General features: G+C 56.3%; 1 protein-coding gene across 1 annotated transcript in view; it reads right to left on the bottom strand.

Moving 5' to 3' along the window:
* Window positions 1-378: 378 nt before the first annotated feature.
* Window positions 379-16,078, bottom strand: part of LOC114058499 (carboxyl-terminal PDZ ligand of neuronal nitric oxide synthase protein-like) — a 29,931-nt gene continuing 14,231 nt past the window's right edge. Inside the window, exons 3-11 of the mRNA XM_027885908.1 lie at window positions 8,397-8,489; window positions 7,675-7,733; window positions 6,173-6,281; window positions 5,675-5,816; window positions 5,139-5,299; window positions 3,944-4,111; window positions 3,084-3,261; window positions 2,505-2,853; window positions 379-2,401 (exon numbers count right to left, since the gene is read on the bottom strand). Coding sequence (XP_027741709.1) covers window positions 1,927-2,401; window positions 2,505-2,853; window positions 3,084-3,261; window positions 3,944-4,111; window positions 5,139-5,299; window positions 5,675-5,816; window positions 6,173-6,281; window positions 7,675-7,733; window positions 8,397-8,489 — 1,734 coding nt within the window. The 3' untranslated portion in view covers window positions 379-1,926. The remainder of the gene's footprint in view (window positions 2,402-2,504; window positions 2,854-3,083; window positions 3,262-3,943; window positions 4,112-5,138; window positions 5,300-5,674; window positions 5,817-6,172; window positions 6,282-7,674; window positions 7,734-8,396; window positions 8,490-16,078) is intronic.

Genomic DNA, 16,078 nt, shown 5'->3' with positions numbered 1-16,078 from the left:
CGCTCCTGCACGGGGGGAGGATCTCCCAGGGTCTATCCTGGAGCCTCCGTGCTGAATCCCACTTGGGTTCCCTTCCTCGCATTGCAGGGTGGGGATGCTGAGCAGGGCAGGGGGTCTCTTGCCTGTCCTGGCTGCAGGCAGCCCCCGGGGGGTCCCAGAACCCTGGCATGTCACTGGTCCCATCCCATCCTGCACCAGGCTTTGCCACCTGCCTGCCATTTGCCTCCTCCCGTCTTGCACTCCCATCCTGTGTGCTGGGGCCAGGATTTATTTTGGGAGCAGAAATGGGGACTAGAAAGGGCAAAGGGGGTGTGTGGGGAGCAGGGCCCTGCCCCGAGGATGCCCATCCTGGTGGAAGCTGTGGCAGGTGGTGATTGGTGCCATGCAGCCCGTGGGGGTGCTGCTGGGCCCGGGACAGGAGGGGTTCACTGGAGATGGGCCCTATCCCTATGGAATCTCCCTGCCCTGAGGCAGCACGTGTGGGGACACACAACCTCCCACTGTCCCCAGTCCTGCCAGGGGGAGCAGAGGGGGCTGCTGGGACCTGCACTGGGGCTGTAGGATGGGGAGGGTGTAGGGAATGGGCTGGCAGCTCAGGGACTCCACTGTCATTCCTAGTGTGGATCTTTCCTCTTTGGGAATACCTGTGCAGTCCCCAGTCTGACCCCACAGGCTCAGGACTCCCTCTGTGTGGGCCCCGTGGGGCAGAGACACAGCACTGGCTCTGCAAATCCAACACCTTTATTTTTTCCTTTAAAAGCCCGTTATGGAACTGCAGTGAACGGACACATCCTACAGACGGGCTGGGCGGTCACTACCGCACTACAGGGCAGCCCAGCCCCACTTCACAGCCCCCAGCCCCGTCACCAGCCCCCTCCCACCCTGTCACTGCCATGGCTGGCTCTGGGGTGCAATCACCCCCATCTCCCCCTGGGAGCAGCACCGTGCCAGGGACAGGCAGTGTGGCTGCTCCGAGTCTCCATTTCCGCTTGACACTTCCCAACTCGACTCTCCAACACCTTCCCAAAACCCTCTCACAACCAGCCAAGGTGGATAAGCATCCCCTTGCTCTCTCCCCAAAACCTGCCCTTTCACCCAACGCTCTTCCTCGGACCTTAACTCCTTCCAGGACACTCAGCTTCTGAGATCACACCCAAACCACGCTGTAACACCCTAAACCAGCCCAAGGAGCAGCCTCCTGCCTGCAGCCACCAGCAAGAGCCCAAGACACAGGATGTACCCATGGGTCCCCCCCACTGACACAGGCTCCCAGGGCCAGTCCTGCACCCATCTGTGGCCTCGGGGGGGGGTGGTCCCAGCCTGTGTGGGCAGTGGGTGCTGGGGAGTGGGAAAAGGCACCTGTGGAGGGAGGCAGTGGTGGCTTCGCCGTGTGGGGACACAGTGGTGGGGCTGCTGTTCCCAAAAAGCTGGGCTGGGCACAGCGTGGCACTGGTAGGCACAGACTGCCCTGGAGAGACACAGTGGGGTGGCAGTGGGGACCCGCCTTGGGATGGTGGGCAGGGGAGTGACACCGTGGCTGTGCCACATGGCCTTGCTCAGGATACCAAGGGCAGCAACCCCTGAACCAGAACAGCCTCGTGTGAGGGTGTTCCCAGCCCTGCACCGTGCCCTGCCCTGCCCAGGGCTTCCACCCTTCAGTTCCCAGGGATTTTCTGCCATGGAGCATCCCTGGCTGTGAGAGCAGGGACAGGACAGTGGACGGCAGTGTGAGCTGGTGCAGACCGAGGGCAGGGCTGGCCAGGTCCCATCCTGTGTGGTGGCCCCATAGGTGGTGGGGGAGCTGTTACGTGGCATGGGGACAGCAAGGGGACCTGCCTCACAGCCTGGGCACAGGGACACCCAGCACAGGGTTGTGGATGGAGCCGCTGGGGCTGCTGCCACCAGCTGCCACCCACTGCAGTCCCACTAAGAGAGGACCCTGCTGGGCCCCACGGCAGCGTCCAGCTCATCTTCGGAGAAGCTGATGTGCAAGCAGGTGTCGTCCGCAGGGGAGAAGGGCAGGGACCTGTCCGTGGGGCTGCCCAGGCCTGCCAACTCCTTGGCCAGGGCCCCGCTGGCTGCTGGGTCACGGCTGCTGGCCAAGGGGGACATTGGCCCGCTCTCTCCAGTCCTGTCCTTGCCCAGGCTGCGCTGGCACGTCCCGGCAGGGCCTGGCTCCGTGCTGGAGGCGGCGCTCCGTGTGGGAGTCCTTGCCTCAGAGTCCAAGAGGGTGAGGGAGCTGGCAGCGATGCTGGTGAGGCTGGAGATGCTGGCACTGGGCAGGCTCAGGTTGGCAGCGCTCTCAGGCTTCACCTCCACCTCCAGGCTCGGGGAGGTCTTGCTTGACCTTTTGCGTAGGATGGGCGGTGGCGGGTTGAGCTTGGGAATGGGTGGCTGCCGCCTGGGAAGGCAAAGAGAGTGAGGAGGTGATGGGCAAATACTTACCTGCACCGCTCAGGGTGCTCCTGGGCCAGCTGGTGGGAGGCAGAGGTGGCACATCCTACCTGTCCTCGTCCCCTCTGTCCGTGTCATCCACCTTCTGCCGGCCGCTCCCGTTGAGCAGAGTGAATTCACCGACCTCGGAGCCCTCCACGCGCCGGCTGAGCCCATCCTGCCCCTCCAGGCACTCGTCCCCCTCCTTGCTGCCGTAGCGGTGGCTGCCCCTGTCCAGGCTGACGAGGTTGAGGTAGGAGTCCCTGGGGCCCAGGGTGGGCAGCGAGCCGGGGCCCACGGGGCTGCCCAGGATGCTGGCGGGGGTGGAGGTGGACGGCAGGTGGACGTCCAGGCTGTAGTGGTTCTTCAGGTTCAGGGAGAGGGACTGCGCCAGGGACAGGTTTTGCAAGGAGCGGTCAACTGTGAGAGACAGACAAAGGGAAATGTGAAAACTGGGGACCTCCAACCCAGCTGCTCCCCTAGACTGCGAGGGGTGCAGAAATGCCCTGAAGCCACCCAGAGCCTGCTGGGATGGTACTGGGAGCACCCCAGTTGCTCGCTGCGATCACAAGGGCTGTGGTCCAGAGGGATGGAGCTGGGGGCAGGCCAGCACCCAAACAACCCTAGTGGGGGGGTGTCACTATGCTCACCCGGCTGCCGGTGCTCGTCCCGGTGCTCCTCGCGGGCCTCCAGCACCGTGAGCTGCCGCACCAGAAGCGAGACGTGCTGCAGCAGGTCGCGGTTGGTCAGCAGCAGCTGCCGGACTCGGGCCTGCGCCTCGATCCGCGCCGCCGTCTCGGCCGCCAGTTGGTCCTTCAGCAGCTGCACCTGCGGGCAGGGCCGGGGCGATGCGGGGAGGGAAGGGATGATGCGGGGAGGGAAGGGATGATGCGGACCGGGCCGGGCCGGCCGGAGCATCCCCGGGAGCGTCCCCGGGACCGGCGGAGCGGCGGCGCCACAGCGCCCCCTGCCGGCCCCGCCGCGGCACCCCGGTGACCCCCCCGAGCTGGTCCAGGGGCAGGCGGGGGATGCGGCGGCATCCCCGGTGTGTGTGTGTAGGGTCTGTTGTCCCCCCGCTAACGAGAAACGAGCAGGGAAGGTGCCCAGCCGCGGGCCTCCCCACGCTAATGCTGGTTTGGGGGAAGAGGCACTGAGGGGGTGATTTCCATCCAAAAATGGGATGAAACGGGGTGAAATGGGAGCTGGGGGCTCTGCCGGACCCTGCCACGCTCCTGGAGCGGTGTGAGGTGGTGCGTGCAGCCAGCCCCGGGTCTGGGGCAGCTCAGCTGTGCTGCAAGCGATGCCGCACGGGACGCCACAAGCAATGCTGCGAGTTGCGCTGCAAGCGATGCTGCGAGCGGAGCTGCAAACCCTGGTGGGAGCTGTGCCACAAGGAATGCTGCCAGCAGTGCTGCCAGGGCCCTGGCCCCGCTGTCAGCCCAGCCCAGCCAGGCTGGAGCAGGGAGAGGAGAAGGGCTGGTGCCACCTGAGGGGAGGGCAGGACGCGTACCTGGGCCACAGCCACCTGCGTCTGCTGCTGCTGCTGGAGGAGCTGCTGCTGGAGCAGCTGGAGGCAGTGCTGGGAGGCCAGTGGGGTGATGGAGGCCGAGGAGCAGGGGCTGCTCGGGCTGAGCAGCTGCTGGGAGCTGGCCAGGTGGAGGGAGCAGTTCTCAGCATCCTGGGCACAAAGAAATGGGCAGGTGAGCGGATTGACCGGCTCAGGCTGGGATTTGGATTGTGCTTCCCCACAGCTCTGACCCCAGTGCAGCAGAGGGGCCCCTGCACCCCTGGCACTCAGGGGGATGTTGAAGGGGCAGCCCTGGGCTCGGTGTCAGGCTCTGCATGTCTGTGTGATCCCCAGGACAGTGTGTCTGGAGTGGCTCCTGCTCACAGAGAGCTGGCAGGGCTGCACTGGCTTTCTGGGGAGAGCAGGTCCCCCTGGGAGGAGACAGCAGGAAGTGACCCCAACACCCCACCACCTTTCCGTGATGTGGCTTCCCAGGCTGGACAGTATCCTGGTGTCTGGAGCATTTGGCAGTGCCTGCAGCCCTTCCTGCCCCTGCCCTCCCCTGCCTGGGCAGCGCCAGAAGGAATGCACAGGAAATCCCGGCCTTTCCAGGCACACAAATGAATCCCATGGAGTGCATGTCCCTGCAGCCGTTCTCAGCCAGGCCCTGCAAGCCATACAGTTGCGTGAGCTGAAGTGATGCCTTTCATGCCCCTGGGAAGTGCTCCCAGAGCTCTGTGGAGCAGCCACTCATTGAGGCAAACCCACTACTCACGCTGAAGTGCCCCAGGTAAATGCGCTGTCGGGGCTGGGCCCCTTGGGATGTTGCTCCCTGGGCCTGCGTGGTGAGGGGAGCTGGGGATTGCTGCTGAGGGAGTTGGACAAGCAGCTGCTGCAGAGCAGCTCTGGGGGCACAGAAATCCACCCTGGGATGTGTCTGAAGCCTGCTCAGCCATGCGCCGCAGCCCCACTCCTGCCTCTTGCTTCAAGCCCTGCCCCAGCACTGAGACACAGCCCTGCCGTGGGGAAACTGGGAGCTGAACAGCCTGTCCTGAGCAGGGAGCCAAGGAGGAGGGGGGTCTGCAATGGGGTCTCCATGAAAGTGCCTCCAAATCAAGCCATGATACAATGACCCTGAGCAGAGGGACCCCAGCAGCAGCAGAGCACATGGACCAACACTCAGCCCTCCCCCCATTACCTGGCCATTCTTATCCTTGGAGGCTTGCCCAGGTTTCAGCATGCTGAGGTCCCCCCTGGCACCTGGCAGCTCTCTGGGTCCCCTCTCGGACACACAGATGCCGTCAGTGTCGATGCCAACCTCGTCCACATCTGTGATCTTGGAGCCCTTTATCTGGTGGACTTCAAACGAGATGGACACGTGAATCCAAGCCCCCCTTCCCTGTGCAGGAGTGCAGGAAGAGCCGGGGCCCCACGCAGGGCTGGGAAATGGGGGAAGCTCAGGGACAACAGCTAGGATTGCTCCAAGTCTTGGCATGCGGTGAAGGGGCTGGAGGGAAGGGAGCAGGGCAGCCGAGGGGCTGCAGAACCTGAGCCTGCTGGATGAGGGGGCTCTACCTCCCCAGCCCCAGCGGGCAGACAGGGCAGATTCCCCATGACCCCAGAGGGGTCCCAAGCACACGAGGGACACGAAACCTTGCCCACCCCAGAGCACCCCCCCAGCCACCGCCGAGGGGTGGGGGGGTCTGCCCGCGCCCCAGGGGAGCCACGAGTCACCTTCCAGCGGCTGCTCCTCGGCCGACTTGTCGCTGGCCCCGTCGGCCTGGCCGTCGGCGTTGTGCAGGGCGTGCTGCAGGCTCAGCTTGTGGCACACCTCGAAGGCCTGTCCCACCGTGCGCACCACGCGCATCGCCTGGCTCTGCGGAGCAACCCCGCGCCGCTCAGCCCAGGGTGGCAGCGCTGCCACTGCCACCTCCCCGCCACCCCTGGGGCACCCGGGAACCTCCCGTGCTGGGGGCTCCCCGTTCCCCACTCTGGATCTTGGTGTCCCTATCCCTGCATGGACTGCGCCGCTGCCCAGGCTGGGCAGGAGGGGACAAAGCACCAGGCACATCGTTCTGGGGATGTCCAGCACCGGCGCTGCCCCCGTGTCTCCCCAGGGGATCTGCACCCCCTGCTCCATCAGCTGTTTAGGTTCCTGCACGGGAAGGAGCGAGGTCCCTCGGAGACCTCTTTCCCAGGGGTGGCCCGGGTGCAGCCCTGGGAGTGTCCTACCTTCTTCTTGGATTTGAAGACGTTGCACCTGAAGGAGTTGTTGGCGCCGTCCCTTGCGATGTAGCTGAAAATCTTCAGGTCTTGCGAGTCATGAGAGACGTAGAAGATTCTAGGTGGGAGAGAGACAAAGGGAATTGAACAGCCAGGGGATTTTCTGCCCTCCAGACCACCTCAGCTCCCGTGGGTCCCCAGGATGGGTGGGCTCACAGCCCCCAGCGTTGGAGGAACGTGGTGATGCTGCTGCAGCCCCTCCTGCAATTTTGAAGGCAGGAGGCGATGGATTCAGAGAGTGTTTTTCAGGCTTGATGGAAAACCTTCTGGTTTCTGAGGCAGGCAAAAGCTTTTTAAAGATGCTGTGGGAAAGTGAAAAAAATCTATAGTCTTGGAAAGCTTGTGGCTATTTTTAGCCCCAGCAATTAACCCCTGCCCAGGCTGCAGCGTGGCAGAACTGCCTGTATGATGAGTGCCCTGCCCCTCAGGGCAGCCAGTCCGGGGACCTGACAGGTTCCCCCTGGGCAGCAGGCAGCTGGCACAGCACAAAAGCCTCTCCCAAGGATGCTGAGTGCACTAGGAGCGTTTCTCTCTCTGACATTCAGGCTGACTCTCTCCCCTGAGCTGCAAGACCATTTTTGAGGACTGAAAATGTTTGATTTAACTGGGTAAAAACGTGACAAGTGAGTTCAGCTCTGAACGGAGAAGAAACCAAAGGGATTCTTGAAATTTTTTTTTCCCTTCTCTTTTCTGTCACTGGAATTTTTTGGGTGTTGAACTTGCAATTGGAGCGGTTATTGTAGATCCTGTAATAATCTTTAAAGGAAGTAAGAGGTGAGAAGTGAGTGGGGATAATGCATCAGCATGCCCTCTGCCCCTTATCTCCTTGCCAAGGGCTCTGACCTCTAAAACCAGCGTTGGGGATCCCAGTCCTGTGGGCTCCGTGCTTGTGATACAATTATTTACTGGCAGATCTAACAGCCTGGAGCACCCTGTGCTCTCACCTCAGGCCACACACCATCACTGGGGCTGCCTTTCCATCCCTGAGGGCTCCTGAGGCACCCGGGGGGGCTTGTGGTCTCTGAAATGCCTCAAAATTCCATGGCAGGGGCTATGGAAAGTCAGTGCTCTCTTACCACCTCTGTAAGGGTTAATTCCCTGCAAGCACTTACACCTGAGAGCAAGGCCCTTCTTCAGAAGCACACAGAGAACCATGCTCTGAAGGAAAACTGTGGGAGGCCTGTCTTCAGAGGCAGAATCAGAGAGTAATCCGGGTTGAGGCACCTCTGGGGGTCACCTGGGTAACCCTGTTCAAAGCAGAGCCGGCTTCAAAGCGAGATCAGTCCATCTCGCTCTCAAAAATGCATGAGAAGGATTCCCCATCAGCAGAAACTCTGTACCCTCGTTAATTTTAGATGGTCCTTTGGAAAGCCGTGGAGGAGGGATCTCAGCAGGTGGGAGGATGGTGCACATCACCCAGGGCTCCCTGGTGTGAATGCCCTGCCACGTACCTGTACACGGGGTCGTGCATCACCACCATCTTACTCTCGTCCCAGGTCCACTCCTTTCTCTGTTAGAAGAGGGCAGAAAGAAAATTACAGTAAGTCAGGCAAAGGTGAAACTCCACCATGCTGATGGGAGGAAACCTGGGGAATGGTGTGTTTGACCCCAGCCAAAATCCAAGCTATGCTGTGACTAGATGAGTAGTGGCTGTTTTAACAGTAGCTTGGACGGAAATAGATTTATTTGGATCATTTATCATATCTGATCACAGCCTTCAGGGTTGAAAATGGTCTGTAAGATTAATTTATAGCATCAAATATGCAGAAGAGTTCCAGGTTTTGGGGAAGAAGGCTCTGAGCTGGGGCTTAGGAGATCTGGATCCAGCTGCTCGGTGGGAAGCTCAGTTGGGCAAATAGCTCAGGGGTGCTCAGACCAGGCAGCATGAAGAAAGCTTACTGGTATTATCAACAAAAAAAGACTGTATTTCTTTAGAGCTTGGCATTTTTTTTTCATAGAAAAAGTCAATTCTCTTCCCACAGTGTAATTTTCATACTCTTTTTTTCAGCAAGGTTTTGTCATTGGTCAGAAACTGGAGTGTTTTCTTGTGAAAATTCTGGGTGGTTTTTAAGAGAAGGCCAGTTTTGGATAGAAGTAACACCCAGACATGGTCATAGCCAACATCCCAGGTGCCCTGGCCCCAAGGGCACCGGCCTGGCTGCAGAAGCCTCACCTTCTGCTTCTTGCGCAGGATCACCTTCACGCCGTCCACGGACACGACGATGCTCACCTTCTTCTTCTTAATGTTCTTGGCTTTGAATTCATACTGGTGGGAAGGAAAATCCAAGTTTAAAAGAGCATTTGGGGGGTACCTGGGACAGCGTGTGGTAGTCAGTGTTTTACGTGAAAACGTCAGGTTTTAGTTTAATCCCAGCTGCGGATGGAGGTGGGAATTTGTTTTTATTCCACCAAGAAAAACCATGTCAGGAAGGACCTGCTGCTGTAGCTGGGATGTGGGGCAGTATCCTGGCTTTGTCAGGAGCATCCCTTGGGAGAGGACTAATGGAGCTCAGTCCTCTGGACTGCATTTAATTTGGATCTGGGAAGAACTTTCCTGATGTGTTTTGGCCATGTCTGGTCCAGCAGGATTCTGCTCCCGAGGTCTGATGGGGAGGTGGCATTGCAGCAAACACCAAGCAGTGATTTATGGCGTCTCTGGTGCCCTTGTGTGTCAGTGCTGCGGTGCAGGGGGAATATAAAATCACTCAGAGCTGCAGGGAGGGCCAGATGGGCGGCAGTAACGCAATTATACCTCAGCCATTTGCATAATCACATTAACCTCTGTGGGATCGGGATCTCCGGAGAAAAACCCAGCTCCTCACCTGCAGGCGTCTGCAGCCTGAGCTCACCTCCATTTGTGTTAAAAATTAAACGCTGCCTTTCAAATGTTGCTTTCGCTGACAGTCAGAGGCATGGCAGAGCCCTTCCGCTCTGGGGACTGGTGTTTACAGCACTCATCCTTCCTGCCCCCATTTTAGGCACTATTTTCAGCTTCCAAATACAGCATTTTGATACCCCATAGTTTTTGCATTCCCTATCTGAAATCCACCACTTTGTCAAGTCACTTTGGAGAACCAGTGCAGACCCTGTGATTTGTGGATGTAGAGCACAAGGTGATGCCAAGCAGCCAAGCGCAATCTGAAGTCTACCTAGGCCATGTAATTAGACACCTAATTAGAACTCTGATCTCTTTGTATAGTCAATGGAGGTGCAGGGAGCACGTGAGATGTTAACAGAGTCCAGGCACCTCTTTTGGGAGGCTGAAGTTGAAGGACTGTGGGGCTCTGTCACCCAAGCTCTGCAGGGAAGATAGAGATCTCCCCAGCTCCTCAGCACCCATTGTAAGCCCTACAGACAGAAAATTGGGTGGCTTTCATGTGGATCAGGCTTTTGATGCTGCTCATTGAATTGTTAGCACTCTGCGAGGTTTATGGTATCAGACAGACCCTGGATTAAACCACAGCCTTTTGATCTCCCCATGAATTATTACTTTCAGACAAGCTCTTTAAAAATCTATCTATAGCGCTATTGCGTGTGAAGCTGGAACTAAATTTGCTATACACGTCTTTTATTTATGGGGAGGAGTGAGAGGAAGGGTGAGGTGGTGAGGGCATCCTGCAGACTGCCAGGGGGGCCCACAGGGGTGTACTGTGCGTGGGTCTGAGGCCAGGCAGATGGGCCAACCACGGCCAGCACCTGAGAGGGCTTCTCCCACCCTCCACCCAAGCAGCCCCTCGTGCCCTGTGCCCCCAGCCCAGCTGCTCCCCCTCCCCTGCACTCACCAAACTGTTTCTCCTTCCGTGAATGTCAATAAACCCGGGATAGACTGTTCTGCCCGCTAAAGAGCTGTTTATCTTTCTTTATACACAAATGGCTGGGAAAATACTAGCTGAGCTTTCCAAGAAAGAGCAATACAGTGTATTTTCCCATTGTAGCAACAGGGGTGCAATTACATTCAAACAAGGCTCTTTACTCAAAGGCTTTAAGCAAAGTCCAAGCCTGGATTTTGCAGAGATGCTTTTTGTTTCTCTCTGGGACAGAAAGGAACAATTGGGAGCAGCGGCAGCGCATCTGTGGGTGCCGCCAGGAGGGATGGCAAGGCTCTAATCCCAGGGAACTGCAGCCAGCTCCCACACAGCACCTCCCCAGCCTGGCTTCGGGACAGGTACAGGGATCAGCTGCAGGCAGAGATGTACAGCACTGGAGCTGGATGTGGCCCTTTGCCACAGCATCCTCAGTGAGGAAGGAGCTGGTTGGTTCTTCTCACTCCACACAGCTCGTGGCCACTGCTCATCCTCCTGGGAGCACATGGACAAGGCACAGGAGGGCTGGGGGCCCAGCTGGGGTCAGAATTAGCTCGGCCTGAAAACAAGTTAGAACTCAGTGGGACCCAAAATCCTCTCTGAAGGGTGAAACCCCTCAAGCAGCAGCTGTAGGAGGTCGCAGCACAGGCAGCAGGAACACCAGCTGGATGAGAGCACCGTGCTCCGGGAGCAGGGAGGGGCAGAGCCCCACGTGAGCTTGGGCTGGACTCTCTCCCCACCTCTCTCCACAGATGGGATACAGCGTCACTCATTTAATTGCTTCCTATCGAGCAGGAATCAGTACTTTAATGAACTGTGATTTATGTAAGGACAAAAAAGCACATGGAAAAATGCACCCAAAGGCTGCAGACTTTCTCCTATAAAATGGTCAACCTCCATCCCAGCACGGGGCTCCTGGCTGACCTGGCACTGTCATCAAGGCAAAGCCTAGCCACTGATCTTTTTCTTAGTGTTGAATTGAGGAGGTTTTTTTTCCCCCAGATTTGTCAAGGTTATGACAATCCAAACCCACACAGCAGCACTTATTTGTGCTGCCTTCCACAATTCAATCGTTATTCCCCTGCTGCTTGTGCTGTCCTATGGGGGAAAGTTTTGTGGATGCTAAAGGATCTGCAGTTGCCCTTACAGGCAGCAATTCAGCAGCCTGGCAGCTTTCTTAACTAGGGAGACAAGATGGGAGACTTTATAAAAAAAAAAAAAAAAGCAGGTCAAAAAAGGGCAATTAATCTCATTTATTTTAGCAGCGTCATTAATTCTATATCTGCTATGTCTGACCTGAAATAGTTTCCATTCCTGCTTTTAAATCCCCCATGTTCAAGTCCTCGCCTTTCATACGGTCCCACACACTGTTGGCATGTAATATTAACTTACCCACGAGCTAAAGACTGTATGACTAGAAATGTTAATGGTGCCGTGTGATGCATATTTCATTGGATAATTCCACCCAAGCAGATATAAATTACACATGCAGTTACCAGCTCCCATCTGCTGATGAAAGTTGGGCTAATGCGCATTGGAAATCATGTGCAGTTTCCAGCACTAGGAACAACCTGCATGAATACAGTTATTCAAGGAAGCAGTTCTTAATGTGATTAATTACCGAAGGTATCAGGGCCTTCATTATGCAAATGAAAACTGTCATGAAATAGAGAGTTTGCAGGTCTTGGAGGCAGACTTTGCTTCCAAAAAATGCATCTTCCTCATTAACAAGGAGCAGCAGGGCCAGAACATGCTCCTGGCCATGGTCCAAATGGTGTTTTAACTTGTATTAAGGGAAATCAAGGCAGAGGCTCTCCAGGTTTTTAAAGGGGAGTGTGTCAATGCTCCCAACCACAGCTGGGTACGGACCTATTTGCATGCCCAAAGGAAGACGACACAGGCTCGGAAATGGACGACTCCTTCCTGCAGCCATAAATTCTGCAGCCAGCCCTCAGCCTGCTGCCCTGCCCTCGGCTCGGCCCGGCCCGGCCTGGCAGGGTGCAGGATCTATGTGTCCATAAACAACCCTCAACAATAACCAGTCCCAGCCCCTTCCCGAGCCTGGCCCGTCAGACGGACACAGGGAGCATGGCAATGAGGAGGTGGGAATGAGCTCTGCTCTGCCCCCCGACAGCGTCCCCCTGGCAGGACCCCCGTCCCTGCTCCCAGCCTGGCATCCTTCCCTCCACGGTGGTGTGTGACTTCCAGGATTATACCAGGGCCACCTCAGGAATTAAAGCCATGATGAATCCCAGCATTTCCAGCTCAGGAATGTGACTCATTTCAAAGTGACTGAGGCGCACAGCACAAGGACAAGACATTCTCTCTGCTGCTGTTTGAACACTGATGCTGGGAGTGCTGCCCTTGGAACTGACGTTACAGAAACCCCCCGAGTTCCTCTCTCAGCCAGTGCGGCTTAGCCGAGCTCTGCGTGTCGCCTCAGAGCTGACAGGGAGCGGTGTCAGTTCCCACACCACTGGGACAGCAGGCTGTGCTCCAGCCTCTGATCCCCCCTTCAGCATCACATCCCACCTCGCCGTGACAGCCACTGCCATCACCGGGCAGCGCTGCCCTCCCCGCAGCTCCGTCTGGACACCGCTGGCTCAGGGCCTTTCCTCTGTCCCCCTGGGGAAGCGTGTGCCTGTCTGAATCCTCTGAACTCCCCGTGCCCGGCAGAGCACACGCTGCTGGGGCCGTGGCCGGTGTGAAATGTGGCCAGGCATAGTCTGGGGCTGCGCTGCAGTAACTGGGCAACACGGACACAAAAGCGACGCAGGAAGCGCTGCAGACCAGGAGAGCACCTCCTGCCCAGTGGAAAAATGAGAATTTATGATCCTTGGAAACATAAAACTGTTCAGTGGAAAGCAGAAACCGAAGGGGGAGTACAATAGGCAAGGAGAATGCTGGCAACGTACCCGAAGTCTTTTTTTCTCATTTAAATTAGCTCCCTCCACCATCCAACAAACCCTCTGTAGATGCCGCACACCGCTCCCCACGCAGAGAGCTGAGGGGGCTGAGGAGCTATCACAGCCCTCCTGGGTTTCTGGGAGTCCCTGGATGGGTAGCGAGGAAATGTGACCCCAGCCCACCGCAGAGGACCCCTGGGTGGTCAGGTAAGGAGAAGGAGGGGAAAGAGCTGCCTTTTATCCAGGTCTCCTTTGCCATCTGAGGAATCCTGCTTCACAGCACTCAGATGGACACGTTAATACAGGCCTTTCTCTTCATCTCCTTTCTCCTCATCTTCAATAGATCTTACCCTTGGGGGGGGTCTCAGACTGCCTTTAAGGCCTCACAGAGCCTTTAAGGATTGATTTTTCCACCTAAGGTGAGATGGCAAAGGACGTGGCTGGAGTTCAGATATTCCTCTGAGCAAGTCACAAGGATGTGGAGCAGAAAGAGATCAGAGTTACAGGGGTGAGTAGCGCTCCTGCAGGTGATGGGAGCTGGTGGGGAGACCAGGGCTAGCAGAGGCTCTTTAATTAGTCTTTTCCACCTCTGAAAACCCGCAGACTGTTCTAGAACAAAGCTACTTCATCTGCTTTAAAAAAGGGTGGGATAAAAGCAGCCTTTTCATTGCCTCCTCCCTATTAAAGAGATAGTGCAATGCTGCTGAGCTCCATCCTGAGAGGCACAAGCAGCCTCACAGCCCCGCACAAGGTGACATCATCTGGCCTTTGGTGCCTCTCTGACAACAGCACCATTGTGTGACTGTCACTTCCAGGAGCTCCCTGCTGTCCCCAGGTTTAATAGGGAGCTTTCCCACACACGGCCCTTCGCTCCTTGTCTGGCCAGGCCAGGCCAACCCCGGCTCACAGGGAAGCTGAGTTTTATTTTCCTCCCTACCTCCATTCACTTTGCAGGAGAAAACAAATTACCTCTTCCCTCTGCAGTGCCTTGGATGATTAATTAGCTTCAGTAACGAAGCAGTGTCTTGGGACCCCACCCCAATGGAGCCCATGTACCAGGCAGAGTGCACACGAGAAGGAAAATGGTCCCAACCTGAGAGACCTGCTAGCTTATTGCAGATAAAAAGTGCTAATTTCATTAGAAGCAGGTCAGATTCACCTGAAATAACCCTGAGAAGTGAAACTGCAGTTATACCCTGCGATACCTTCAAGTAATTCTCTATTTCCCTATAAACACTGGTGACATGAGGCCCTGCAGAGAAAGTCCTGGTTTAGTACGTTTCATATCCTAGTTGTCCTCCAGCCTGATATGTAGGACAAGAAGCAAGGTAGGAGATTGGACTGCTTTAAACCTTGTTCATCAAACAACAAAGCTCTGAAGAGCAGGAGCCAGGACTCTGCAGCAAGCTCAGAGCTTCGTGGAGAAGCCCCAGACCCCCTGCATGGCGGTGGGAAGGTACCGGAGTATTTTGTGCGGCTGTTTCTCACTCACACAGCAAGAGTGTTCATTTTCTACTTCATTCATGCAGTTGTTCTGGTTACAGCCACTCTCTGCCAAGTGACAGCTACCCAGCACCTCGCTGGCAGGGCCAGGCCAGGCCACCAGATACTGCTCCTACAAAGGCATGAGCAGGAGGCAACTGCCGTGCTGAGGCTCTGACAAGGGCAGGTTTCAGGCCTCTAAATAATGCAACACTTTGTGTTTACGTAAGGATGCTATTTTAGTGCAGGTAGGACGGCAAAGCGGAGGCGAAGGCAGCAGAGAGGCAGGCTGGGAGCCCCCTCAGTGCAGGGATGGAATGTCGGTGCTCCTGAGGTCCAGAGCAGGCAGGTGAGGCAAAGATGGAGAAGGCTGAGAAGGTCCCACGTGTTCAACTCAATAATCAAGTCAACCCAGCCCCTGCTCCCAGGAGGGCCAGGTGTGACCTACAGTGGTTCCCCACTCCCAGCACCTGGTGCTGCTCTGCAGCCTCCTCCTTAAAGCCTCTGTGACCTTGGGATGTGGGGGAGATGAGCTGAGCATGTCCTCTCAGCATGGACACTTATCCAAAGGAGAAGGAGGAATCTAGTTTGCTGTTGAGAATCTGGAGGAGCTACATCTGCATGACTAACACCTGCTCTGGGTAAGTGCTGCAGGGAGGGAACATCTCCTGGCTTCCAAACTTGCTATCACACCCCATCTGCAATCTGGGTGCTGTCCACCAGCTCTGTGCCTTGTGGTTTCTCCTAGCCACCTACTAGGGAAATTAGCATTTTCTTTGCATATCAACAGTGGAGTCAGGAAGCTGGACTTGGCATCTTTATCTTTGAGCAAGCAGAATCCAAGCTAGAATGAAGACTTGGTCTCCATTTGCATTCAGAACCAGTACTCGATTACAAACTAGACCAGAATGAAAATGGGGGATGCTGAGCTCTGCACAGACCAGGCTCCATGACTCCTTTGCTAGGTGCAATCAGGCTTTGTCCTGCTTCATGGCAAAGAGTTCTTTGTTAGCTCAAGCCCTGGGTGCAGCTGAACCTTTCTGCTCCTCAATGCCAGCAACTTCCATGAACAGCCTTGCTATGTGCTGGTCTAAGACAGTCAGGGACCGAAATAATCTGCTTTATTGCCAGGCAAGGAGACTTTTTCTGTGTAGCTGTTAATACTATCGATCTCCAGCAGTTCCACTTGAGAAAACATTTCTAACAGAAAGCCCAGTGACTTATAGTCGACCTCCAAGCACCGCACTGAAAGCAGCGTGTTTGCATCTGAGAGCAGCAACAGCACAGCAATTCCAGCCAGGAACAGGCCATTGAGCTCGGAGGGGGTCGGTCCCTGTAAGGCCACAGGGACTGTTTGGGGAAGGTCTGTTAGTGAAGACTTGGCAAGCAGTGATCAAAGGTGCTGCCTCCTTAGGAAATCAGCAGAGTCAGGTCCAGGGCTCAGATGCAACTATTAAGAGGGATTTTCTAAAGCAGACAATTCTTAATTCCCACTGACTTCAGAAAGAGTCTTGGCTGTTCCAAACAACACATGGGGCACAAATGTCTTTTGAAATCTGCCCAAGAACTCTTGTATCATGTGCATTTCTGGAGCACAGCAAAGTGAAGACAAACAGAAGGGAGCTCACCCCTCTCAGGTGGCATTGCCCAGGTGTGCAGCCCTG

The sequence above is a fragment of the Empidonax traillii genome, unplaced genomic scaffold (assembly GCF_003031625.1).
Source record: "Empidonax traillii isolate 1590-97213 ecotype Southwest subspecies unplaced genomic scaffold, ASM303162v1 scaffold174:size915687, whole genome shotgun sequence".
Taxonomy (NCBI): domain Eukaryota; kingdom Metazoa; phylum Chordata; class Aves; order Passeriformes; family Tyrannidae; genus Empidonax; species Empidonax traillii.
Note: the sequence above shows the minus strand (reverse complement) of the source record. Positions and strands in the feature narration are given on the sequence as shown.